Source organism: Ctenopharyngodon idella, chromosome 17 (assembly GCF_019924925.1).
Source record: "Ctenopharyngodon idella isolate HZGC_01 chromosome 17, HZGC01, whole genome shotgun sequence".
In the NCBI taxonomy this organism is placed as follows: domain Eukaryota; kingdom Metazoa; phylum Chordata; class Actinopteri; order Cypriniformes; family Xenocyprididae; genus Ctenopharyngodon; species Ctenopharyngodon idella.
The window spans coordinates 24,558,382-24,576,219 of record NC_067236.1 but is presented as its reverse complement, the minus strand read 5'-3'; the positions used below and the strand labels follow the sequence as shown (position 1 = coordinate 24,576,219).

General features: G+C 40.9%; 1 protein-coding gene across 3 annotated transcripts in view; it reads right to left on the bottom strand.

The window, feature by feature from the left end:
- The window catches only part of ryr2b (ryanodine receptor 2b (cardiac)), a 140,397-nt gene that overhangs the window by 55,379 nt on the left and 67,180 nt on the right, over positions 1 to 17,838 (bottom strand). For 2 of the 3 annotated variants that reach the window (XM_051867334.1, XM_051867336.1), the window contains 12 exons: positions 14,022 to 14,260; positions 13,048 to 13,129; positions 10,854 to 10,972; positions 10,460 to 10,777; positions 10,020 to 10,260; positions 9,846 to 9,933; positions 8,456 to 8,548; positions 7,438 to 7,608; positions 7,289 to 7,339; positions 7,102 to 7,182; positions 6,725 to 6,837; positions 6,408 to 6,504 (listed from right to left, as the gene is read on the bottom strand). In XM_051867334.1, the coding sequence (XP_051723294.1) occupies positions 6,408 to 6,504; positions 6,725 to 6,837; positions 7,102 to 7,182; positions 7,289 to 7,339; positions 7,438 to 7,608; positions 8,456 to 8,548; positions 9,846 to 9,933; positions 10,020 to 10,260; positions 10,460 to 10,777; positions 10,854 to 10,972; positions 13,048 to 13,129; positions 14,022 to 14,260 (1,693 nt within the window). The remainder of the gene's footprint in view (positions 1 to 6,407; positions 6,505 to 6,724; positions 6,838 to 7,101; positions 7,183 to 7,288; positions 7,340 to 7,437; positions 7,609 to 8,455; positions 8,549 to 9,845; positions 9,934 to 10,019; positions 10,261 to 10,459; positions 10,778 to 10,853; positions 10,973 to 13,047; positions 13,130 to 14,021; positions 14,261 to 17,838) is intronic. The other variant, XM_051867335.1, reaches the window with a different exon arrangement.

Sequence of the window (17,838 nt, the reverse complement as noted above, 5' to 3'; positions counted from 1 at the left end):
CGCCCGTGATTCAGCTCATTATCCGCTAATGCGGCCACGCCCACGGAGCGAGCGCTATTCAGACGCAAATTCTGAGGCAATACATGTATATATCATCTCAATCGTGTATTTATTGTCTTGAAAAGTGTTTATCTGGATGTTAAAGCCATGGTTAGCGATCTCTGGAAGACATGCCGTTAGTTCCTGAATGTCCTGTTCTTCTTTAGAGTAATTTGTGAACTAAAGGTGTACAGAGCGCCCTCCGGCTGCAAGTATGAATTGAAAACAGTATCCAGCGCTCACAGTGATGACAATACATATTGAATAAATATTACTCCTCTGTATAGAAAATTGACATAAACATGAGAATCCATCAATATTTCTCCAAATGTGCATGCTTTTAAGCTAAAAGACTATATGAAATGACAGAGGTAACATGAATGTTCAGACGCTTTGCATCACAGAAATACATTATATTTTAAAGTATATAATAGAATACCATTATTTTAAATTGTAATAATATTTCACAGTATTGCTGTTTTTTCTGTATGTTTGATATACACCATGATGAGCTTGAGACATGATCACAGAGGGTTTTTTCACAGCCTACCTGACTGAAAGGCTCCATTAATATGCAGCTCATTAGAGGTTCTTTACGCGATTCTTTTGTCTTCTCAAGTGTAAATCACCCATTATTCATGATGATTCACGCCTCCACACATACTGTGTTTCTTGACAAGCGTCTTGACAAGTGTCTTACAAAAACTAAATCAATATATTGTTATAAATGAACGAGTATGCAGGATAATTTTTACATCATTTTGAAGCAAAAACTCTAGTCTACAACCTCCAATACCCAGAAGTCTTGTGAACACAGATTTAATATATATTTTTTGGCTTTATTTCAGTGACTTAAGTTTTTTGTTTTTTCAATAACCACGCATAAACGTTATTCCTTCAAAAACACAAACATGTACATACATGTTCCTCACATATTATGGTAGCCTAGTTTGTGCTGAATACAGTGTAATGACACTTTTTCCATTAATATGTTTATGAACAACTGAAAAAAGCACAAATGTCAGGGCATGTCAAAACTTCTCCAGGGCCCCGAAAACCCTCAGACCCCAGAGGGTTAAGGGAATGTGGCCAGGGGGCCCGAGGGAACCCTAGCCAGTCACTTGTCAGGGGAACGTACTCGACCCTGATTGCCACCAGGGAGGCCTGACCTGGTCTATTTACAGAAACCTAGTCTTGGCCAACAACCTGTCTGATCACAGAGTCTCCAATCACATTTCTTCAGAGAAGATATCCAGTAAGAGTGACTGCAAAAAAGGCAACAACTAACTCAGACCACAGCGTAGAGATGGGCATCCCGGAGAGCAAGACTCAGCTTAGTGCTTTTTTACCCTTACTAATGAGGGGAGTAATACTCTGCTCAATCCTAGGATCTACTCAGCGCGTGATTATTGCACTGAAGAGGCTGTGCACTCCAAAAGGAACCCATTACAAGGGGAGTACATAAAATAGCCTGGGGGCTGATCCTCAACCACTGACCAGCTTAGGGAGCTAAGTACTATGCAGAACAACCCTCAAACCCTCAAAGGGGAGTACAGAGCTCGACCTAACAGATAAACCATACTGTAGGCACAAAATCATGGAGGCCCAAGAGGGGGCCTGCCACATGACACAAATTCTACATGTGTAGAAAAACATTACAGCAGCCTTGCTAAAGGCCAGCATGCGCTCAGTCTGCTTAGAGTCCCACATAACAGTCTACCTAACACAATCCGACGAGCAGTGCACTTAGTAAAAACATTTTTTACTCTTTAAAGCAAGAGGAGTACCACATACGCCAACACGTCCTGCAGGAGGCCCAAAAAAGGGCCTACGACTTCCAGACACGTGGCATTAGCTCACGGCAGTGTTCTAAGCTCTAAGGGAGCTAAGTAGAATAACCAAACTTCTCAAGTGAGGTTAATTAGCTTAATCCAACCTGAGCCAACATATCACCAGGTCATGTACTCGGTAAAAACACCTTTCTACTCTTAAAGCAATTGGAGTACAAACCTACACCATCATGCTCTGAAGGAGGCCCAAACGGGGCCTACAACTCAGAACGACACGTGGCGTCACTTCTAGTTGCAATTACTAAGCTCTAAGGGAGCCAATATAGAACCAAACTAATCAGTGAGGTTAACTAATAGCTCAGCCTGAGCTTAATATCAAACAACATATTCCAACAGGCAATGTACTCAGTAAAGCACTTAACACTCTTAAAGCAGAGGAGTACAATATGCTCCAAAAGGAGGCCCAGATTGGGCCTGCTACTCCAGGAGACACGGGCGTCAGCCAGTGGCAGTGTCAACACCCCCAACAAGCCTGCACCATCATGTTCTAAGAGGAGTTCTAAGAGGGGAGTACAAAATAATCACTACGCTCTGAAGGAGGCCATAAACAAGCCTACTACTACTGAAACAGGTGCTAACCTGTGGCAGCAATAGAGTATAGCTCACATTGTGTAGGGCAAAAACTAGAACTTAAAGCATAAAAGTGATGCTTTATTTTCATTCATGCCATCCTGAACACAAGGATGGATGCCTTATACCAACCAGAATTTTATACATCCGTACTGAACCCTAGGGAACAGGAGCTGGATAAAGCTAACACCGTTACACTCAAACTTGAATGTTAATTCAAGGGGTTCAAGGGAAAGGCAAACACAGTATGAATGAAATTTTTAGACAAGTGGGGCCTACGTAACACTAGCATTCTCTTATCCACCTAAAGATAAGGGGCCTACCACCTGAGACAACACCACCAGGGAGGCTAATGATAGCCTGCTACCTTAGCTTCTATCTATCTTGCACCTACACTACAAGGGGTGAAGGGCTTTTTGGCCTGACAACTCAGAAAGAGGAGGCCAGAACTAGGAAACTATACAACCTCACAAGGGAAAGTAAAGATACAAGGGGGAATGCAAAGCAAACACCTAACACTAGTTCTTAGCCTAGGCCAGCTAAGCTGTGGGCCCATAGGGCATAGGTCTGCATAAGCATAAGCATAGGTCTGCCTGGGGCTAAAACTTGGCCTACAAACTTGAGAAGAGAAGAGGCTACTCTAAACTCTAAAATAAGAGCTCAAAGGAGCAAAGCTCAACCCAAGCCAACAATGTCAGGTGCCCCAGGAGGCCAACACTAGACATAGATCTATCTGAAGTAAAGAGTGCTAACCTCAAAACAACTCTAGCTATAACCAAAGAAGAAGCTACTCTACCAATGGTGGCTGTAAAGGTGGCCATTTTGTTTGCCAAGCCAAAAACAATAGTTCAAGCCAACCTAATGTTTTTAAACTTCAGAGCACTTTAAACCCCCCTATTCTAATTTTCCTCTCTACATGCCCAGGAAAAACCCACACAGGAAAACTTAATGTCAGATATACTATTATGTAAATATAGACCCAGCTTACCTTCCTGCGGCTCGAAGACCGAAGACTCCTATCATGTAAGGGATGGAATCTAGGGTCCTTTAAGCCTAAAGGAGCCTTTTCACTATCAAGCCAGAAGGTGGGCCATCAGAATCATATTCATCATGGGCCCTGTCCTCAGCCTGACTGTAAGAAAGCCTGAGCGTGTTACATTTTAAAATTCCATGACCAGGAGGTGGAAGAAGAGAGGAGAGGGTAGAAGAGAACTACCCTCGCAGAGAGGAAACCAATCACTGACGCTGCTGGCGTCTGTGGTTGATTACCTCCCTCAGATCCTGCTTCTTCCTAGAGTCCCGCCTTCTCAGTGTTTCCTGAGAGGCAACACTGGACCTCTGGCCCTGTCTCCGATTCTCGAATTGGGACAGGCCAGGACCTCCTGTCTGTCTGGGCCCAGGATCGGATCTGAGTGGTATGCAGTTCTTAAACGCCACAGAGCGCGCCTTCGCCTCTCTGAACTTCCCCACCACTGCCTCGACAGAGGTACCAAAAAGTTCAGAGGGCGAAACCGGTGCATCGAGGAGAAAGCCCTTTTCTTTCTCCCCGATGTCAGCCAGGTTCAACCACAGGTGTCTCTCTGTGGCCACCATCGATCTTCCAATCGAAGCAGTGGTTTGCTTAGTGGCCCGGAGAGCCAGATCCGTGGTGCGGCGCAGCTCTTCTACCACCTCAGGGGACAGACCCTGCCCCTGATCCAGATCCTTCAGCAAGTCAGCTTGGTAGGCCTGTAACACCGCCATGGCCACCCCAGCCTAACCCGCTGCTGCGTATGCCCTGCCATTCAAGCGACAGGTCACTTTAAAGGGCTTAGATGGCAGGCCCGGAGCTTTCAGTGTCTGGGCCTGCCCAGTGACGAGATGGTTCGTGAATGTCTCGTCAATAGGGGGCATCGACACATACCCATGCTGGCTCAATCCTTCCACATCAGCGAAATTCGCCCGCTGATGCAGATGAATACAAGCCGAATATGGGTTCTTCCATGCCTTCTCAATCTCCACATGAAGATCAGGAAGGAATGGAAGACTCACGGGGGCTGTTTTGTTATGGCCAGAAAGGAACCGCTCGTCAAGCTGTCTGCCTGCGGCCCCTCCCTTAACACGCTCCCATGGCAGCTGCAGTCTGCCAGAAGCGCATTCCAAAACTTCAAGCAGCTCCACATACGCAGGGCAGGGAGGCTTTGAAGTTTCAGCAGGCTCACCTGCTTCCTCTTCAACAGCCATCTCCTGCTCTTTTGGGCTTTCAGCCAGAAGAGCACTCGCTGCTGGATCTGACGATGTCAAAGACAAGACATCGTCATCATCCAAAAGCTCACCCTCGTCAGCCACAGAGGGTTGAGAGAGATTTACACCTCTCTCAAATTCCTCCGCGAGCTCCATCTGCCAGCCTCATGATTTCAGCCGCCGCTCTGCCTCAGTACGAGCGGGGCCAGAACCACCAGGCACTGATGCCGCCTCCTCTCCTTTCGAGAAGAGGGCCAGATGAGAGCGGAGTGTTCTCATTGGTAGACGCTCACAATTTTCACAGACAGCGCCCTCAAGCACTGTCCGTGCGTGCTCTTCTCCCAGACAGAAAACGCACAGATTGTGTGTCACCGGGAGTCAAAAACCTGGGACAGGGATCAGTACACTTTCTGAAACGTTTGTCAGACATAGTAAAATACTCTCTTACCAGATTCGACGCAATCGCTAAACAGACAAAACAGTCCCTGAAGACGAAAAGACACTGACTGGTTCTCTAGGCGTCACTTATGTACTTCTGGGTCGTGCTATGATGACGTCATAGGCTGTCGCCGGCCAATAGGATTGGTAAGATTTGACAATTGCTTTCAGACACCGGTTCACGTGATGGCGTTCTGACATTCCACTGAAGTAACTTAATGTACATGTAAGTACATATCAACTTAACCCGAACCTTAACACCTAACCCAAAACTAACAGTCTACTAACAGTCTACTACAGTCTACTAATGGCGCTTTTCCACTGCATGGTATGGCTCGGTACAGCTCACTTTTTGTCGCTTTTCCACTGCATGGCACAGCTTGGTACGGCATGGTACGGCTTTGCTTAAATAGTACCACCTCAGTGGAGGTTCCAAGCATGCCGTACCGATACTAAATGTGATGTGTAAACACTGCAGATCACTGATTGGTCATAGAGAATCATCACTACCAGCATCATTGGATTTGAAACACAAGACACCAAACCCACTAGATTTAAATAGTCAGTAACAGCCACTGCAGTATCATTTGTTCACGTGACTTTTTTAAACGACTTGCTTTAAACAACCGTCGCACGCAAAAAAGAAATGACTGTATCGTGGTCAGTAGAAGAGATACAGACATTGGTAGCCAAGGAGTGGATCCACGGCAGTAGAGGTGGCGCAACTACACAATCTATAATCCCACCCACTTTGAAGCTATACTAAACTGCAGTGAAAAAGCAAACCGAAAGTAAAGCAGGCCAAGCTGAGCTGTGACATCCCGAGCCGAGTTGTACCACACAGTGGAAAGTGCCACAATACTCTAATGTTGACATGTAGTTACAAAGTTACATTGTAAAATTACAAATATATTTACAGTACTGCTTCAAAACTGTGCTTTTATTGTATTTTTGTTGCTATATAAGGATTACAATGTTGTCAGATTCATTGAGCTCATAATCTCATATTGTGCTAGTTTCAGTGTGTTAGCAACATGTTTTTAAAGCACACAACAATCTCAATTAGTTTGAAGTGTGCCTACATGTAATTTATGTTGCAATACAACATGCGAAAGTCTCTACAAATAATATTAATTGTACTCATAAATTGAAAACTGCAATTCTAAAAACCCATTACAAAATTCCCAAGGGAACCTGTGGTGAATTAGCCTTCTGGATTGGCATACATATGAACGTCATGACTCAACATTTCAACTGGGGAATACAGCCAATCAGAAACACACTCACAGCCAAATCCTCAATTAGTCTATCCTCAGGTGAGTCATGCTCTGCCTTCAGCCAGACTCTCTCATAACCCCGGAGGAAAAGGTTCACTGCTCTGTGCCTGCAGGAAAATACAAATCTCAAGTTAAAAGCAAGTAATTAATATTGGTTTCAGCCCACTGAATCATAAGGAAGATGACAAAATGTCCTCTTTATCTATGTAAGTTAGCTCAACAACATTGCAGTTCACAAGCATTTCTGCAGCTTTTCAGCTTTTATCACTTGGGTAATTCATAATGCAATATGAAGAGCAAATGGACACAATTCTCTTTGCAGCAGACCTGGGAAGATTGTACAAAGGAGCCATTCTCAAACAAGCAACTACAGCTCGTTTCCTCTGCTTAGACAACATCTTATGCCACACTGCCCTCTTCTTCTTCTGAGGGCGCTCCACCTGACAGAAAACAAAGCTTTATGTAAATCAATTACTAGAAAAGAACCACATAGAAATGCCAGAATTAGTCAAAACTCTCCACCGAACTGAACTGTTTCACTTTTGAATGTATTTGTCACACGACCTTAAATGAATAATTCACACAAAAATGACATTTTATAGTCTAGACCCATTCTGATATGGCCATACACAATATGTCGGCTTTGCCATTATGCTGTCAATCATCATTTACAACCAGTTGCAGCAATTAATTTCCAGTCTAACCTGATCAAGGTGGAAAAGAACACAAGCGATGCCTAAGATCCTCTCAACACTGAGGGGATCTACTAAGTTTTTACACAGATCCTGGCAAAAAAAGAAAAGAAAAATTAAACCAAGTGAGGTGAGGAGACTCAAATAGCATTTTTCACAGGACATTATCAGCACTTTCACAGGTTGTCTGCTGGTTCACCTGTTGCAGGTTGCTTTGAATGAATGCTCGGACCTCATCCTCTGTGTCCCTCTAGAAACAGATGAATGCTTCAGATGTCAAGAAAAAAATAACAAATAGATAACAAATGGATTGATTTTGCAAGCATTGATCAGTATGAACAAGCGTACCTGAGAGAAACGGTTTTTGGCATGGGTGACCAGGCCCTGATCGCCATGGCAACATCCATTCATGGCGACCGAGAGGAGTTTTTTTGGGGCGGCCACAATGAGAGAGGTGTGTGTGGAGTAATGATCACCCTTCCTCTTCACCTTTCTTCTCTCCTGGTTGCACAACCCTCCCTAATGGACAATCATATAATTTAGATTCATTCAATATTATTGAACAGCATATCTCGGTTGAATAATAACATGGACGTTTATTAAAGTCCCTGCAGGCCTCTAGGTTTACAGAGCAAAGATTAATTTCTTTTCAAAGAATAGAGTAAAAAATGGATTGAGAAGAACTAGAGAGCAAGAGTGTTACATGGTCATTTACAGAGTTAATAAAGGGACAAACTGAAAGGGTTAGTTCACCCCAAAGAAATGCAACTACCACTTTCATGCCCCAGAAAGGCAGTAAAGAAAATCATAAAAACCATGTGACTCCAGTGGTTTAACCTCAGTTTTATGAAGTGACGTGAGTGCTTTGCGCAAAAAACATAATTTACCACTTTATTTGCAAAACATTAATCTCCAAAACGCATTCGCACAACGTCTTCTCTCGCGTACACACAACACGCATACGTTGTGGTGCTCTCATGAACGCACGTTGGAGATTAATATTTTGAAAATAAAGTGGTAAATTATGTCTGTTTGTTTTGTTTTGTTGCACAAACAAAGCACTGACATCGCTTTATAAAACTGAGATCAAACCACTGGAGTCCAGAGAATGGATTACTTTTATAATGTCTTTGCTATCTTTCTGGGGCTTGAAAGTGGCAGTTGCATAGGCTGTCAATGAAGGAACAGAAAGCTCTCAAATTTCATTAAACAGATCTTCATTTTTGTTCCGAAGAAGAACGAAAGTCTTACAGGTTTGGAATGACATGAGGGTGAGTAATTAATGACAGAATTTTCATTTTTGGGTAAACTAACCCTTTAATGTGTTCACAACAAATAATACAGTATTAGTGAAACGAAAAGAGACCTTATCCATCCTGCTTTTGCTGCTGTTCACCAGGAATGTCATGTTGTTGATTTCATTTTGAACAACAAAATTCTGTTCTTCCCATTTGAAATTCTAAAGGGAAAAAAAGAATTTGAAAACAAAGAATGTAATAAATGAATGAAAGGTTCAAAAGTATGTCACAGTTATGTTCAGTTTTCATGGACATTCAGTTTGTTTTCATTAGTCACATGTCTTCCTTTGTTCAGTTTTCCCACCACCTTTTAGTTGTCATGGTAATTCATTTGATCATCACAAGTGTTCATTATTAGTTCCCTCGTTTACCATGTATTTAAGTTGCTGCCTTTGCCCTCTTCAGTTGTCTGGTATTGCTTGTGTTAAGACACTCTGTTATGCTTTTGGATTATCTTTGAGTCTTCTAAATAAACCTTGTTTGATTTTTGTATTCATCCTTATCTTCATCTTCATTGAAGCAACCTGTGACAGTATGTCAACAAATTAAAATATTATGATGATATTAAGGGGATGTACTCAACTTTTGGGTGTACTTTAAAGGGGTATTATCTTTTTTATGATTTAATTTTTTTCCTTGAGGACAACAAAGATAAACAAATGATAATTTCCTTCTTTCTTATTACTTAATGTTCAAAATAGGCATCATTGACATGTAAATGTTTGTGAAAATGTTTTGTGCGATGGTCTTCTGATGGCAGATTCCAGAACGTGAGCCCTTTTTACGGAGCCCTTCACATGACATAAGAAAAATACATACTTCAGTCGCCACAAATTCATTCCCACAATTTATGGCCACATTTTATTCATTTGTTAAATCATGTAAAGGGAGTGAATAAATAAAGCGTTGCCACAAATTAATAAATCATAGGAACAAATTCTTAATTTGTGGCCATGATATCGCTTTTTTCTTTTGCCTGCTAAGTGTGGGGCAAAGTACACTTTAGCCTCAAAAGATGTTAATTTTTTCATTCAGAAACTGAACCTAAACTCTTTTGTTTATATACTGTAAAAAGAAAATACCATTTTTCATGATATAAACCCTTTAAAGGTAGGGTAGGCAATTTGCAACACTATCAATGCCAAAATGAATCTGCAGCAGGTGGTACAACTAGAGCTCTGTAAGTTGTTTATGTTCATTAGTATTGTAATGTTATGTGCTTTGAGACATGAGGTAATTTAACGCCGTCTCTCGTCTCGTGAAGCTTTGCAAATTCTGCTATGCATGTTCATGTGTTTTGGAGGAGGAGTGGCTTTGCAGAGCGCTCTGAAGGGACGGTGGGATCTAATGCTTTCAAAGCTAGCTTGCTATTGCTAGCCACTGCAAAATTGCGTACTCTACCTTTAAGAGGTAAATATTATATATTCCAAATCATAAACATGACTGAGAGCTGCTTACATGAGATTTAGCCCAAAAAATGAAGACTTCAGCTACGAGGGAGAAAAGCCTCTCAGCATCTGCGTCCACCTCTCTCAGCCAGCTCATTCTGATAAATACCAAACATTAAGCAGATTAACCAATAACCAATAGTGAATTTCAATAATTGATAACAGATTGCATATTGTTTCTCACCTGTGAAGGTCTATAAATGGAATGAGTAAAGGGTAAAAAGCATAGATATCTTGGACCAACACGGTAAACCTTTCCTGGATGTCTAACTCCTGCTCTAAGACATCGCCACGCCCCACTGTCTTCAAATGCTCCTCCTCCAGCAGCACTGTTTCCACCCTCTTCCTTAACTTTTCCATCAGAGGCAGAAAGTGGCTCTTCAAGAGATGTGGTTCTGCCTTGCTGATGATAGGCTGGCCAAATACTAAAAGAAATGCTCTGTTATTTATTGTATTTGTGGTTTATATTTGTACTTTCCAATGTAAGTTCCAATTGGAGTTGGTCTAAAAGATTAGATGACTTGTACTGCCCTTGTTTTCTTCTAAAATAAATTCTTCAATGTTAGATTAAAATGCCAGATGATCATAATCTAGTAATTTACTTTTCTAGTGGGACCAGCTCACCTGCGAGGCGTTTCATCCAAGCACTATCTGCAGTCCCCAGGTGGGCGTGGATGATGGAGAGGATGTGACCCAGCAAGGCATTGGCATGCTGAGGTGTGACAGAGGAACAGTGGCCCTCCTGAGATGCCTGGTTACCAGCCTCCCCCCATCTAGAGACATAGCTACACAGCAGAGGAAGAGTCACCTCAGTAACCCTTGTTAAAAGGGCATGGCGGGCTGCAGACCCCGCTCCTGCGAGCTCTTCGACCTCTGAGAAAGCCTCCTGCAAAGTGGGGAGGAGCCTACAGGCTCTCTCAGCTAGAAAGACCACACCAACACCTATGAGAAAAAACTGAATGTGGCAGTATGAGAATGTGCACGTATTTGTGTTCTATTGAACTTTTCTTGCCTTTACCTTCACTCTCTTCATTACTCATCGTGTCGGAGAGGGAATGAAGGTCACTCAGCTCCAAGAAACACACAGGAAAGGCTGCAGATAATGCAGCCAGACACTCCCCAAAGACTGACCTCTGCCTATCAAAACAAAGATAAAGGCTAACTGACAGATGAACCACAAACCTAGACATGAGCTAATAACTATGGAGCGCACAAGTTTCAAAAGGACAAACTGAACAATAATACAGCATTAACAATAATATATAATCAGAACAAAATAAGAGCCAAACCCAAAGTAACACAATGTGCTAAGGACAATACATTTGTTAAAGGGTTAGAACAACCAAAAATGAATTTCCTCCCTATCATGTCTGCCCTAACCTGTATACTGTTATTTTCCGTAGAATGCTGCACTGAAAGTAAATTTGAAAGCTACAAGAATTTCTGTGCATAGCAACACTACCGTTAAAAAGCTTGCCATTAGTACGATTTTTTTCTTTTATTTTTATGAAAACATTTATTCACCAATTACACATTAAATTGTGTCAAGTGACAGTAGACATTTACAATTTTACAAAAGACTTATTTCAAATACATGCTGTTATTTTAAAATGTTCTATTAAATCAAAGTATCCACAGTTTCCACAAAAATGTTAAAGGGTTAGTTCACCCAAAAATGAAAATAATGTCATTTATTACTCACCCTCATGTCATTTTCCACCCCAAGACCTTCGTTCATCTTCGGAACACAAATTAAGATATTTTTGAGTAAATCCGATGGGTCAGCGAGGCCTGCATAGACAGCAATGGTACTTCCTCTCTTAAGATCCATAAAGGTACTAAAAACATTTAAATCAGTTCATGTGAGTACTTTGTTTCTACCTTAATATTATAAAGCGACAAGAATATTTTTTGTGCACCAAAAAAACAACAACTAAATAACGACTTTTTAACAATATCTAGTGATGGCTGATTTCAAAACACTGCTTCATGAAGCTTCGGAGCTTTACGAATCAAATCAGTGGTTCGGAGCGCCAAAGTCACGTGATTTCAGCAGTTTGGTGGTTTGATACGTGATCCGAATCACTGATTCGACTCAAAAGATTCATAACGCTCCGAAGCAGTGTTTTGAAATCGGCCATCACTAGATATTGTTAAAAAGTCGTTATTCTGTTTTTGTGGTGCACAAAAAATATTCTCGTCGCTTTATAATATTAAGGTACAACCACTAAACTCACATGAACTGATTTAAATATGTTTTTAGTAGCTTTATGGATCTTAAGAGAGGAAGTACCATTGCTGTCTATGCAGGCCTCGCTGAGCCATCGGATTTAATAAAAAATTTCTTAATTTGTGTTCCGAAGATGAACAAAGGTCTTACGGGTGTAGAACGACATGAGGGTGAGTAATAAATGAAATTATTTTATTTTTTGGGTGAACTAACCCTTTAAGCAGCTTGACTGTTTTCAGCATTGATAATAAGCAAAGCTACTTGAGCATCAAATCAGCATATTAGAATGATTTCTGAAGGATCATGTGACTGGACTGGAGCAATGATGCTGAAAATTCAGCTTTACCAACACATGAATAAATTACATTTTAAAATATATTAACATAGAAAACTGTTATTTTAAATTATAATAATGTTTCAAAATATTGCAATTTTTACTGTATTCTTAATTAAATAATTCCAGGCTTGATAAGCATAATAGACTTCGTTAAAATTTTTTAAAACAACTCCCGCACCCGAACTTTACCAAATTACCATTCTAAAGTTTTTAGGTCTGTAAGATGTTTTAATGTTTTTGAAAGAGGCTCATCACGCCTGGAATTATTTTATCAAAAGTACAGAAAAACAGTAATATTGTAAAATAGCATTGCAATTTAAAAGAACTGTTTTCTATTTTAATATACCTGTATCTTAAAAATTTAATTTATTCCTGTGACAACAAAGCTGAATTTGAAGACAGAGGGGCTCTTCCTTGCCCGAAGATATCATATGACTTCAGAAGACTTGGACTATACAGTAGTGTAAGAGTAGCATAGACTACTAAAAGGTACAATTTTTGGTGATTTTTTTTTTTTTTTTTTTTGCATTATCTTCATTTTGTGTTTAAATAAGAAAATAACAGCATATGGGTTTGGAATGAGGGAAAGCAAATACTGACAGCATTTTTGAGTGAAACAATACTCGATAGATAATACAGTGTTACCTCTCAATCAAGGTACCACTGCAGGTACCAAGAATGTAGAGACTGCTGAGGATCCTGTAATAACAGGAGCGCACTTCATCCACTGAAAGAAAAAATAAATTAGAGATTTAAAAAACAAATCTTTTCTTCTAGTGTTTTATGCAAGCACTCTTGCATCCTTGAAGTTCAATGTAAATAAAAAAAAAAAACTGATAGGCTATGATTTATCCCAACTGTAAATGTGATTTATTCATAATTCAGACGAATTGCAAAAGAGGAGTAAATGGGGTGCAATTCTTTCTAATGAAATGGTAATCAGTTCATACAGAGCAGAAATGTAGTGTATGAATGATTCAACATGATGCTGCTGTTCTAAAAGCGTGCTACACAGCAGCTCTTACTGCAGCAAAGCCTGCTGCAGTCCTACAGTGCAGTGCAAACAGCACACAGTACACTTATGAAAATGATTGTTTATAAAAATAATATAAGGTCAAGTTCAAGAAGAAAATTCTCAGGTCACAGAAAAAGTGAAGGAATACCAAATGCTGTTGGACTTCTTGCGAACACACAGCCAGTTCCTTTGGATCTTTATATGGTGCAAAATAGTGCAAAACATTACTGAATGTACCTTTAAGCTGAACCCAAAAAGAGTCGTCATCTCTGAGAGGAATAGTCAATTCAAACAAGGGGCCAGCTTTGCCATTTTTTAATTATTTATGCTGCAACTATTATAATATACACCCAGATGCACAGGGACATATATAACACTGCAAGTCAAGTGCCACTCTAATTGGCAAAACAGAGGTAAGTGGAAAGGGAAGTGATCTGCACAAACCACAACCTTTGTGAATATTTTTCCACTGCCTTTCCACAATCTCCATTTATTTTCCCTCCATCTGTTCATTCATCAAAGAACACACTAATCTATTCATTATTCATCTAATTAGTTGCTGCTATTTCTTCCATCCATTCCGCCCTCTTCCTTGTTCTCTTACCGAACAATCCCCCTCCGTGCTGCCTCTGGGAGTCATGCTGAAATAGAGCGGTGAGCACTGGGATCAGGGCGGTGGTGGTGTATGTTATGACCTCGCTGTCTCCCCTGCTCTGGGCTCGGTTCAGTCCATACTCATCCCATGTCACAGTTTCCACCGTTAGCTCAAGATCCTCTGCCGCAGCTTCAAAAAATGACCACAATGACACCCTGACGGATTCACTAGTGGTTTTCATTACTGTCCTAGAGAAAAGCAATCATAGACACATTAGAATGACCAATCACTTTAGAAATTATTATTTTTTTTATTTTTTTTCATCATATACACTAATCAATGTTTTTGAAAGAAAGAATTCAACATATTGAACATATTCAACAAGGAAGTATATCTAGGCTACTTTTTTTAATGAAAAATGCAGTCATAACATTAATAACATAGAATATTATTACAATTTAAATAACCATTTACCATTTTAATATAGTTAAAGTATTCGTATTCATGTGACAGTAATATTATATAGTATTTCATTATAAATATATTTACTGTCACTTTTGATCAACTTAATATCTATCTATATACAGGTGCTGGTCATATAATTAGAATATCATCAAAAAGTATTTATTTCACTAATTCCATTCAAAAAGTGAAACTTGTATATTATATTAATTCATTACACACAGACTGATATATTTCAAATGTTTATTTCTTTTAATTTTGATGATTATAACTGACAACTAAGGAAAATCCCAAATTCAGTATCTCAGAAAATTAGAATATTGTGAAAAGGTTCAATATTGAAGACACCTGGTGCCACACTCTAATCAGCTAATTAACTCAAAACACCTGCAAAGGCCTTTAAATGGTCTCTCAGTCTAGTTCTGTAGGCTACACAATCATGGGGAAGACTGCTGACTTGACAGTTGTCCAAAAGACGACCATAGGCACCTTGCACAAGGAGGGCAAGACACAAAAGGTCATTGCAAAAGAGGCTGGCTGTTCACAGAGCTCTGTGTCCAAGCACATTAATAGAGAGGCGAAGGGAAGGAAAAGATGTGGTAGAAAAAAAGTGTACAAGCAATAGGGATAACAGCACCCTGGAGAGGATTGTGAAACAAAACCCATTCAAAAATGTGGGGGAGATTCACAAAGAGTGGACTGCAGCTGGAGTCAGTGCTTCAAGAACCACTACGCACAGACGTATGCAAGACATGGGTTTCAGCTGTCGCATTCCTTGTGTCAAGCCACTCTTGAACAACAGACAGCGTCAGAAGCGTCTCGCCTGGGCTAAAGACAAAAAGGACTGGACTGCTGCTGAGTGGTCCAAAGTTGTTCTCTGATGAAAGTAAATTTTGCATTTCCTTTGGAAATCAGGGTCCCAGAGTCTGGAGGACGAGAGGAGAGGCACACAATCCACGTTGCTTGAGGTCCAGTGTACAGTTTCCACAGTCAGTGATGGTTTGGGGTGCCATGTCATCTACTGGTGTTGGTCCACTGTGTTTTCTGAGGTCCAAGGTCAACGCAGCCATATACCAGGAAGTTTTAGAGCACTTCATGCTTCCTGCTGCTGACCAACTTTCTGGAGATGCAGATTTCATTTTCCAACAGGACTTGGCACCTGCACACAGTGCCAAAGCTACCAGTACCTGGTTTAAGGACCATGGTATCCCTGTTCTTAATTGGCCAGCAAACTCGCCTGGCCTTAACCCCATAGAAAATCTGGGTACTGTGAAGAGGAAGATGCGATATGCCAGACCCAACAATGCAGAAGAGCTAAAGGCCACTATCAGAGCAACTTGGGCTCTTAACACCTGAGCAGTGCCACAGACTGATCGACCCCATGCCACGCCGCATTGCTGCAGTAATTCAGGCAAAAGGAGCCCCAACTAAGTATTGAGTGCTGTACATGCTCATACTTTTCATGTTCATACTTTTCAGTTGGCCAAGATTTCTAAAAATGCTTTCTTTGTATTGGTCTTAAGTAATATTCTAATTTTCTGAGATACTGAATTTGGGATTTTCCTTAGTTGTCAGTTATAATCATCAAAATTAAAAGAAATAAACATTTGAAATATATTAGTCTGAGTGTAATGAATGAATATAATATACAAGTTTCACTTTTTGAATGGAATTAGTGAAATAAATCAACTTTTTAATGATATTCTAATTATATGACCAGCACCTGTATATATATCTGATCAGACATAACATTATGACCACCTTCCTAATATTGTGTTGGTCCCACTTTTGCTGCCAAAACAGCCCTGAGGCATGGACTCCACTAGACCCCTGAAGGTGTGCTGTGGTATCTGGCACCAAGATGTTACCAGCAGATCCTTTAAGTCCTGTAAGTTGCGAGGTAAGGCCTCCATGAATCGGACTTGTTTGTTCAGCACATCCCACATATGCTCAATTGGATTGAGATCTGGGAAATTTGGAGGCCAAATCAACACCTAAAACTCTTTGTTGTGCTCCTCAAACCATTCCTGGACCACCTTTTTGCTTTGTGACAGGCCACATTATCCTGCTGAAAGAGGCCACAGCCACCAAGGAATACCGTTTCCATGGAAGGGTTACATGGTCTGCAACAATGCTTAGGTAGGTGGTAGTCAAAGTAACATCCACATGGATGGCAGGAGCCAAGGTTTCCCAGCAGAACATTGCCCAAAGCATCACACTGCCTCAGCCGGCTTGCCTTCTTCCCATAGTGCATCCTGGTGCCATGTGTTCCCCTGGTAAGCGACGCACACGCACCTGGCCATTCACGTGATGTAAAAGAAAATGTGATTCATCAGACCAGGCCACCTTCTTCCATTGCTCCGTGGTCCAGTTCTGATGTTCACGTGCTCACTGTTGGCACTTTCGGCGGTGGACAGGGGGTCAGCATGGGCACCCTGATTGGTCTACGGCTATGCAGCCCCATACGCAACAAACTGTGATGCACTGTGTATTCTGACACTTTCTGTCAGAACCAACATTAACTTCTTGAGCAATTTGAGCTACAGTAGCTCGTCTGTTGGATCGGACCACACAGGCCAGCCTTCGCTTCCCACATGCATCAATGAGCCTTGGCCGCCCATGACCCTGTCGCCGGTTCACCACTGTTCCTTCCTTGGACAACTTTTGATAGATACTGACCACTGCAGACCAGGAACACCCCACAAGAGCTGCAGTTTTGGAGACGCTCTGACCCAGTTGTCTAGCCATCACAATTTGGGCCTTGTCAGATTCGCTCAAACTTACACTTGCCCATTTTTCCTGTTTCTAACACATCGACTTTGAGAACAAAATGTTAACTTGCTGCTTAATACTGTATATCCCACCCACTAACAGGTGCCGTGATGAAGAGATAATCAGTGTTATTCACTTCACCTGTCAGTGGTCATAATGCTATGCCTGATCGGTATGTATATGTATGTATGTGTATATATATATATATATATATATATATATACACACACACACATATACATACACACACACACACAGTGGGTACGGAAAGTATTCAGACCCCCTTAAATTTTTCACTCTTTGTTATATTGCAGCCATTTGCTAAAATCATTTAAGTTCATTTTTTTTTTCCTCATTAATGTACACACAGCACCCCATATTGACAGAAAAACACAGAATTGTTGACATTTTTGCAGATTTATTAAAAAAGAAAAACTGAAATATCACATGGTCCTAAGTATTCAGACCCTTTGCTGTTACACTCATATATTTAACTCAGGTGCTGTCCATTTCTTCTGATCATCCTTGAGATGGTTCTACACCTTCATTTGAGTCCAGCTGTGTTTGATTATACTGATTGGACTTGATTAGG